This window comes from Triticum dicoccoides, chromosome 7A (assembly GCF_002162155.2).
Source record: "Triticum dicoccoides isolate Atlit2015 ecotype Zavitan chromosome 7A, WEW_v2.0, whole genome shotgun sequence".
NCBI classification, from domain to species: Eukaryota; Viridiplantae; Streptophyta; class Magnoliopsida; order Poales; family Poaceae; genus Triticum; species Triticum dicoccoides.
Window position 1 is genome coordinate 513,657,163 of NC_041392.1, and position 9,708 is coordinate 513,666,870.

The window sequence follows — 9,708 nt, forward strand, 5'->3', positions numbered from 1 at the left end:
AACGGCGACGAGCGAATCGCGTGAATGAGATGAGATGGGACTGGGAGACGCCGGCGACGGAAGCGGAGGCGGAGGCGTTGCAGGAGCGCATCTGGGACCTCCACGACAAGCTCAGCCACGCCATCCTCGCCCTCTCCGCCTGCGCCGGCCTTCCGGCCTGCCGCTGCCGGGGCGCCCCCAACGGCCACGTAATCCTCAAGGGGCAGCGGCCGCCGCAGGGGGGAGGGCACGTCGACCTTGCCGCGGCGGCGGCGGCCATGGCGGACGCGCGGGGCCTGCACGCCATCCGCACCGCGCTCGAGGACCTTGAGGGCCACCTCCACTTCCTTCGCGTGAGTTCCCTCACCTCCTCCTCCTCCTCCTCCTCCTCCTCGTGTTCCTCTAGGTTGAAAAATCCGTGGGTCGTTGATACCGCGTGCGAGAACCACCTCCAGTTGATGATACAGTGGAAGAGGTTGTTGTTATCATGCTTTTGCTTCCTCCCTTGTGCAATTAGACAGTTTGTTCTCTTTGTGGGGCTGATGACTCCACCGTGCTGATCCATAAATCCAGATTCAGATGAACAATTGTTACTGCCATTTTCATTATTATTGTCATGAGCATACATCTTATTCAGGCAAACTAGGTCGGCCTTCTCACTCATTATTGCTGTTCTGTGTTTTGGTCCACAGATGTTCCTTGTTTGAGAGTGCGTCCATGTGGAAAGCAACGATATTAAGCCACATATTTGTGAGCTGGATGCTAGCTTTGTTTGTTTGTCTCTGTTGTGTTTCTTTATCACAAGCCTTTGTATTCTCCGCCAATTTTGTCCTCGTGTGATTTGAGTGCCAGATTCACTCCTGTCGGCATGCGTCTTCACTCGATAGTTCTAACATACACCGGGAGAATCTTATCTGTTGAATTGGGACCTCTCGTTCCCTTGTAGCCGATAATGGTACGAAGACACACGATTGCTACAGGTTGTTAGCCATGTAGCTTACTGTCTTCTGGCTAATGGTAGTTACCCATGTAGCTTCTTCCTGGTCGTCCTCTTGTATAAGGTATCAATAGGAACTCTAAATTGTTAAAATTGTTGCCGTGCCCCTCATTTTATTCCAATGTATGTGATGTACAATTTCTTACCATACATGATCGAGTCTTAGCCGAATGAGTTGGGAACATAAGGCTGCTTTATGCGGGAGCAATTGCAAGTGTCAAGATAAGCTACCTTCTCTCTACATCTGTGAAATTAAGCACTTCTACATGATTTTGTTTGACGGGCCACTTCACCTTGATCATTTATGCCAAACATAAATCTACTGATATTTAATATGATGTAGCTAGATATCTGGTACCAAATATTCCCTGATTGAAAAACAATATGTTGCTTATTTGTGTCACATTGGCTTGCAGGATGTTCAGTCACAACAGCGTGCCGATCGAGATACCGCGATTGCTAGGGTGCAGCAAAGTCGTATTCTCCTTGCTGCAAGGTTGGCTGAACATAGAGGAAAGGGGCATGGAGTCATTGAGGAAGCCTTGGGTTTTGTGGGTGATGTGCGTGACAAGAGCCATTTTGTCTCGCCCGAAGATGTGTATGGGATGCACAGCCAATCAGGGGAAGATGAGGAGGATCTCAGGGGGCATGGTTCAAACATGGTGGTGCGTGTGGTATCCTGCAGTTTTGCTTTAGCCAAGAACATTTTAAGATTCGAGACGATGGGTAGTGTGCTGGGTAATGCTACTGTGTTTGCAGTAAGTATGCTCACATTCTTGCAGCTTCATCAATTGGCCTCTGGTAAACAAATGCCAGCGGTCCAGTATAGGAGAACCGACAATGTTTCTCTCTCTGGAGGGTCAAGAAAAGACACTAAAGGAAAGCATCTGGAAGTGTTATTAGCTAGAGGTTGAGCAATCATCAGATACAGGAAGCTTTGTTCTCCTTTGAGTTTTGGTTGGTTTTGTTAGGTCACTAGGCACTAGCCATTGCATTCTTTTGGATGGGCTGGTCTACAGTCTACCTTCATCGTTAGAAGCTGTACCACACAGGATGTAAATGGTTTGAGATTAGCAATAGATGCACTGGAAGAATCTGCAAGTCGGTTCCCTTTCCTTCAACTAACCACAACAATTGTATGGTACTAGGGCAACATATCTCGTTCTGGGGCTGTGACATTTGAATCTGTTTGTTTGGTTATTACTCTACTACATCTATGGTGATGAACTTGGAGAGGATCCACAAGCCAATGTTCCCTCACCAGTCACCAGCAGCTGGGGATGCAAATCAGACTGGACATTGCGATGCTATGCTTCATTTGTTTGCCTCTTCGACTAGTGTCAATGTCATGGCCCAGAGGTTCTTTGCTTGATTGATAACTTCACCCCGTGATTTGTATATAACTGAGCCAAAGTACAAGCACGCAAAAGTACAATGAGGTGCATGTGTCATAGCCTTCAAACGGTTGAGTTGTGAATTGCTCTTTCTTGTGCCTTGTTCTTCACACCAGTTAGGCACCGCTTTTTCTTTGCGTATGTTCCCCTTCTTTCGGAGATGCGAGTTAGGTTGTTGTTGTTCTCTATTGCTGCTTGCAATGGCTTTACTTGTTACCAGATCGGGCATTCTCGTGTAAAGTTTGAAGGACAGCACTACAAATCTGACGTCAGATTTTTTTACCATGGCAAATCGAACGTCTTTTATGGCAATTTGTTTTTGCCAAGGATGTTCAAGTTTAGTTGGCAAGCATGTCAAATCCAGCTCATTTCGATTTTCCATGCTTAAAAATATGGTGTCAGATTTTTAGCATTACGGAAGTTTGAGTCAGTTTACAGTGAAATCTTTGGCGAAACACAAGAAGATCTGGATGCTCCTTTCATCCTCTGAAGTGGTACTGGCTATGGTTTTGGCATCTTTGTTTCATTTCAATTTTCAAGTGACATGACAGGTCCTCTAGCGGAATCCACAGCTGGTGGCTTTGGTTCCTCATCTTTTGTGAGACCAATCATGAGGAAGATGTACTAGATCAGTAGTGCTATCATCCAGATGAGGGGCACTAAACCTGCCTTTTGGGAAAGGGAAGACGCTAATCCGGTTGTGCTAATCCTGCTGCCGTTTGATGCTGGAGTCGGCAGGCATCATCTTGCAACGGTGGATCCAGCAAGCACTCCCTGTCCTACTCCCCTGCCGACCATGGCCCAGCACCTCGTGACCATCTCTCAACGGTGCCCGTCCCTTGAAAGTTGTTGATCCTTGTGGCTGTCAGACAACTCATGGAGGCTGTAAAAGAGTAGGCAGACCGGTGTTCTAATCACGCCATCTTAACGCAAATCTCATTGCTGCTTGGGGGCTGTGCACAAAAAGCAGCGCTCCTTCATTCTCTCTCTCTCTCTCTGATCTTTACCTTTTCCTTTCGTCGCCTTCTTTCTTTATCTCTCTAGAATTTGCTCGATGAGGTAATCTGCCCTTACCCTTTTTAGGGAAGCCATGCAAATTGGCCCGGAATGAAAATGATATCGAGTGACCCCCACATATAATTTTGTTTCTGCAGTTGTATACATGTACATACTCTTCAGGTTTACTCGTTTTTGCACTGAAGTTATACTAAAACAGCGACAACAAATATGGATCAGAGAGAGTAGTCGATCCACCAACCGCCATGGCATTCATCATGTCTAAGGGTTCGTTTTTCCTCACAGATCAGGTAAGCACTAGCGAGGACATCTTTCACATAAATAAAGCAATAAATAAACTACAGAAAAATATAGTGCGTTTGATGCGGGCATGCGAGCCATCGCGTGCCGAAGCGAACATGTGAGCTGCGAGCTGCCGCGTTAGACTTTCGGCCAACAAAACTAGATCCGTACAAACAGATTAGGGCAACTTGAAGACGCATCATCAAATGGACAACATCAAATATATACGGACATGTCAGGACATGTTCGCAGATAGCGGGTGGAGCGCAAGGCATCCAATCGAAATAATCAAACGGACACCGAATTTTCATTGATTTCGAAATAATTTTTAGGTAACAAGAGAACCCTAACAAAAAACAATAAAAACCCTACTCTACTCCTCCCGTTAGAGGTGAGGTCGACAGTCCGTGCGGGATGAACCGGCCTCTTATCATTGGCAGTCAGCACGAACGAGGGGGAGCTAACGATAAATGTCTCTTTGGCATTGTCGCGGTGGTACTCGGACGCATCGCCGTCCTCCACCTCTGGCCCATCGAAGAGCCGGTTGCGCTCTTTCTCATTGATGTGGAGCTGCCAATGCAAGCACCGCCCAATTCACGTCGACAAAGCCTCGGATCCACCAGAGCCATTGCCGCGATAGCAGCGTCAGGTGGCCCCTCCGCCTCCAGCTGCTCCTCTGCAATCGATGCTCCTCCAGGAGCGACGTATTATACTGCTGCTCTGCATGTAGCAGTCTGAACACGGACATTGAATGCTAATCCACGGGCGCCTGCTACTCCTCTGTTAGCACCATTTGTATGCTCCACCTGCAACAAGATGAACCCGGTCACTGGCGGCTCCTCCACCGGCACGAGCGCCTTCCATCGCGACTTCGGTCATGACCATGGGATCATCATTCTCCTCCTCCTCCTCTGAGCTCACTCCGTAGAACATGGAGGTTGGCCCACCATAATGCGGGCCAGCCGTGAGGTAGATCTCTACGATGATTTCCATGTGGCACCCTGGCGAGAGCTGCCCCCACCACGAATGAGCGTTTTCCAGCCATTGCTACCACTGGCGGACGAGGATGCGAAGGGGCTTGGACAAGGTGAGAAGGGGTGGTTTGGCGGCAACTCGGGCGGTGGGTGAAGGGCTCCGAGGGGTAGGGTATTGGGGCATGGCCGGCCGGCTTAAATAGCTAGGCAGAGCGACAGGTTGGATGGAGAGCTCCGGAGTAGGCTTCCCGAGTTCCACGCCGGCCACGTTCGCTCTGAATGCATAGAGGGTTCTCGAGACGGGGAGAGGGGTTTTGGATGGGTCCATGCTGTCAGAGTTGGATGTCCGGACTCACTAAATCTCCCTCCAGGATTGATGGTGGTTTGCAAGATTTTGGACATCATGGGTCCGTGTTGTCAGAGTTCAACATGCTGAATGTCTGGACTCCTAAATCTCCCCCAAGGCTGATGCTGGTTTATAAGATTTCGGACATCTAAACCGATATAAACATTTTATTTAACTATCACTGGATGGGTAAAAGTGTCCGGACGAGAAGCCATTGGATGGGTAAGTGTTCGGGCTGGAAAGTCCAAACATTTGTGGTTGATTTGATGATCGGACTTGCTCTTGTCTTTGGCCCAAGCAGTCCAGGCATTTGCGGTCGATTTGATGAATTAGAGCAGCCCTTAACAAACGGTCCAAACATTTGTGGTCAATTCGGTAATCCATATTAGAGTTGCCCTTAACCAGACCATAAATATCATGATAAGTACCCAAAGATTCATATTGAACTTCAATCAAAGCTTCTCTTGACCCAATGACACGTTGATCGAGGTTCCACCGTAGCCATAAGGGACTATTAAACTGATTAGTTTTTTTTTTTGTCTATAAGCTCCCGGTGCATCATAAGAACTAGAAAAATAGGGTTCTAGTTGAATAGAGTGGGCATTCAGTGTTTCCATTCAGATCAAACATCGAAACATCAGTTCTGTTTAGATACTCTAACTTAGATAGCTAGAGGTTAGAATTAGTTTCCAACTCATGACTAACCAACTCTAGCCAAACAGGTGTTTGGATGACAATATTAGATTGACAATAAATGCATTAAAAAAACTAGGTCCAATTAGTATCTCTTGGGTGGGATAGTTTTTTGGATAGTTTTTTGGGTGGGTTAGATGCAACTAGCTTAAAATAAGCCTAATGTTTGGATACTTTAGGGCTATTTGAGCCCAAACTAGCTGAAACTAACTCTAACCCATAGATCCAAACAGGGCCATCATAGCAAAAAACCAACAAAGTGATGTCAGGCAATTTTACGTATGTTTTAGATTTTTACATCTAACAATAAGTCATTTTAAGCTTCATCAGCAACAAATGCAAGAGTAGCATTCACAACATCCAGTAAATAAGGGGGAAAAGACGAGGACACCAATCAGGTCAAGCAACGGAACAACTTTAGTTTCAGTTCCCATCTCTATTAATTTGTTGGATGGGTGCACCCATAGACCCATAGAGGCCTTCTGCCATCACTTCACAATATGACACTTGAATTCAGTCAGGTAGGTGGACAGTACAATCCCATATAGCAGCAGCAGAACAGGAACAAAGATACATTAGGTGTAACAAGCGAAGATGGCTCCAACATCATCCTCCACCTAGGCTCACAAGGTCAGCCCATTGCATACTTCTGGGTCCAGCTCCTCGCTGTGGACTCATACTTCGCACGATCACTCTTGTACATGTGTGCAATCTCCGGAACCAACGGGTCGTCGGGGTTCGGGTCTGTTAGTAGAGAGCAGATTGAAAGGAGCACCTGGAAATAGGGGCTTGTCAGGTAAACGTGCAACTGGAGAACAAATGCTGCAAGGTGGGCGTTTAACTTTGACATGCTTTGTCTAAGCTATAAGAATTAAAACTGCTGGAGCTCCAGCTCAATGACAGGTATCGCTCTTGGTTGGCATGACCAGGTTTGTTACAAAACCATGAAAAGAAGAATCACGTCACCTTTGAAACTGTCAATGCAGGGCTCCATTGTTCCTTCAAGATATCAAGGCAGATGCTCCCATTGCTGTTGATATTTGGGTGGAAAACCTTTGTTTTAAATGCAACCTGCAAAATTATTTCCATAAGAATTTAGCTAGATGGCTTTGGAGCTCAAGATAAGTATTCCAGATTTACATGAATTGTTAAAAGAAATTTGGCAAGCTTAATACTCCAGTTAGACCATTGCTACTGCACAAATACTTTATCCTGACAAAGAACATTAACATGGAACAGAAAAACAACATAAGTGACAAGCAGGAGAGGTATTCATGGTTATGTAACATGCATCTGAATTCCCATTCTAGAGCAGTTATGTCCTAGCTGGCAGCTTCTCTAATGATCTCAATAAATAAATTAGATCATCACCATTATGGAATAATCATCCACAGTACAAGCCAAGGCCTTGAATTGTGACAAGACTAATTAAGCATGCATTGACAAAAATTTGGCAAGCTTAATACTCCAGTTAGTACTATGTTTTGGTATACAGGTCCAGTAAGATGCAAACAGAAAAGGGAGGTGCTAAAAGATGAACCATTCATCTGTCTCTGGCCTAAGCAACTTTACATTTTACCAGGCTGACAGACTAATTAAGCATGCATTGGCAAATATGAGGGGAATTTCTGCACGACGCTGGCAAGGAAGTTTCTTATATCAGGGCTTTGGGAAAGCTCAGAGAGGTACAGAATTGAGAAGGCATAGGAATGATTTCAGAACATTGCATGCACTGGAAGTGATATTGACTACATACCTTCGGTGGTTTGAATGGGTAGTCTGGGGGGAAGTGAATAGTAACCAAAAATACACCACCAGCATATGGGCTTTCCGATGGGCCCATGATCGTTGCTTGCCAGTGGAACATATCTTCTGCCACAGGGCCTGTTCAGTGAAACCATATGTTTTAGTCACTCATTGGAGCCTCAATTTGAATTGCCATAATGTGATACTTCAAAAAAAAGCATGGTAACAACACATTATTACTAGCAATAGCAGACTACCACAGAAGTACTTCCCAGGTTAGAATGTTTTAAGAATATTCAGGGGTACCCCACGCATTCACGCAAGAACTATTTACTACAGATAGCCCCAATGTTTATGTTTTCATTCCATCAAGATGTAATGATGTAATGATTGACTACTTGTTCAAGATGGTAACTACTATGTTAAACCAGAAGTCCAGATGCTGTAAGAATGAGTAACTGTCGATCATATCAGGAAGTCCTCATCATTTTTAGTGTCTATGCAGCTAGAAGAAATTTTGCCAACAAATCGGTAGCCAAGTATGATACTTCGATAACAGTACGGTAACAACACATTATCTTAGCAAACTACCACGGAAGTACTTCCAAGGTTAAGACGTTCAGGAATGCTTGACTACAACCATGCGTATTCATGGGTGCCCCACAGGCTAACATGTTATGGAATGCTGGACTAAAACTTTTCATATTAATGGGTACCCCACGCATCCACGTCCAAGCATATGTAAAAATGTAATTACTGATTACGTGTTCAAAAGGGGGAAGTACTATGTTAAACCGGGAGCACAGATACGAAAGAAATGAAGGCGAGCATGACTATTTGCAGTAGGTGTTTGGTCCATTGCCACAGTTTTTCTTGCAGGAACAGTACAACTACCATTTTATGTGTGCCAGTAGGCTAACTGTATCGGCTCAGGATGACCAGCGACCAGTTGGTCCACAACGGTTTGCCCTCCCTTTGAGATCCTTACTGGTTACCGCAATTTCTCCCGGCTATACACAGAAATTTCCAAAAGCGCTCGATTCCCCGGGACTACAGTTCTAGCAAATAAGTAGATCCTCTCAATTAATCGACATACATATATCTAGCAACGAGGCCACGGAAACGACAAATCATCACACATGCATCTGTCACCGAGGGATCTTCCATGAAAGTGGCAGTAAATAAGTAGAGCTAGCTGGCAATAAATAAGTAGATCTGGCGGCGAAAATTACCGGCGCTGCAGGAGGTGGGGGGATCCCTCTGCAGGTCCTTGAGCTCCTTGAGGATCCGCTTGGACGCCATGGGGACGGAGACGGGGCCGGGGCCGGCCGGCTAATCAGGCAGCGGAGCTGGCTCCGATTCCAATCGAAATCGAGAGGAGGGAGGAAGTGGGGCGGAGTGGGGAATAGATCGACGGGGAGCGCGTATAAGTAGTCGGGGAGGGGTGGCGTGCGTAGAGGGGAGGAGATTGGGTTGGGTTGGGGCGGAGGATGGTCACGGCACGCAGGGCGGTCTCCGGAAGCTTCCGGCCTGGGTGGAGCACGCGGTATTGCGTACTGGCGGCCAGGCCGCACTGCTGGCTACGGTGGCCGGGTGCGCGGTCGGTCGCGTTAGACGGACGCGGGGAGGGTGCGGGGAAACGGGTCGGCGACGCGTTTGGTTCTCCTTCTTTTCTCTTGCTTTTCCCCTGGGACCGGCCTCTTTTTTTCTTGCTCTAGCAATGGGTAGGCTATGGGTGGAAACAACTCTCTTCTGCCCAACGTTGCCACAGGCCAACAAATGAACTTGTAAATAATGCTTATTTTTCTCCTCACAAATGAGCACATTGCATGCGATGTTCAACCAAAACACAAATACAAGCATCTTCTTCTCTATATTCTTAGAAACACCACACAACCCTCTAGCCGCTCTTTCTCGTTGAACATGTCGTCCATCACCTTCTCTCGTCATTCACCTCTAAATCTATTGCCCATTGAATCTGCATGTAGCTTCCATGTCATTGTTGAATGCCCTGTCACGTCACTTTCTTTTCGATCTATTCCTAATCTGAGGAAGCTAAATCTAGTTGATTGCCCGTGTGTTGCCATGGAATCATAAACTTATCTATTGAAACATATATCAAAATATCATTATATGTAGTGTGCACATCACATGCTTATGACTATGTTGTGACAAATAGCTCTTGTCTATCTCTCGCTTTCCTCTAAACTAGTGGTTGGGGCGCCACCTGGTGACGCCTCTTGAGACGGGATTGTGCGCGTTAATCAAGTTACCATATTT

General features: G+C 46.3%; 2 protein-coding genes across 2 annotated transcripts; one reads left to right on the plus strand and one right to left on the minus strand.

Moving 5' to 3' along the window:
* The first annotated feature begins 6 nt into the window (after positions 1–6).
* LOC119331629 (plastid division protein PDV1-like) lies at positions 7–2,480 on the plus strand. The gene is made up of 2 exons (XM_037604793.1): positions 7–332; positions 1,393–2,480. The coding sequence occupies exons 1-2, from the start codon at positions 30–32 to the stop codon at positions 1,888–1,890; spliced, it is 801 nt and encodes a 266-aa protein (XP_037460690.1). The 5' UTR covers positions 7–29; the 3' UTR covers positions 1,891–2,480.
* A 3,599-nt stretch (positions 2,481–6,079) lies between these two features.
* LOC119330976 (ubiquitin-conjugating enzyme E2 28) lies at positions 6,080–8,874 on the minus strand. Its single transcript, XM_037604126.1, has 4 exons — positions 8,661–8,874; positions 7,439–7,566; positions 6,649–6,753; positions 6,080–6,457 (listed from the first exon to the last, which is right to left on the minus strand). The coding sequence occupies exons 1-4, from the start codon at positions 8,728–8,730 to the stop codon at positions 6,314–6,316; spliced, it is 447 nt and encodes a 148-aa protein (XP_037460023.1). The 5' UTR covers positions 8,731–8,874; the 3' UTR covers positions 6,080–6,313.
* Between the last annotated feature and the right edge of the window lie 834 nt (positions 8,875–9,708).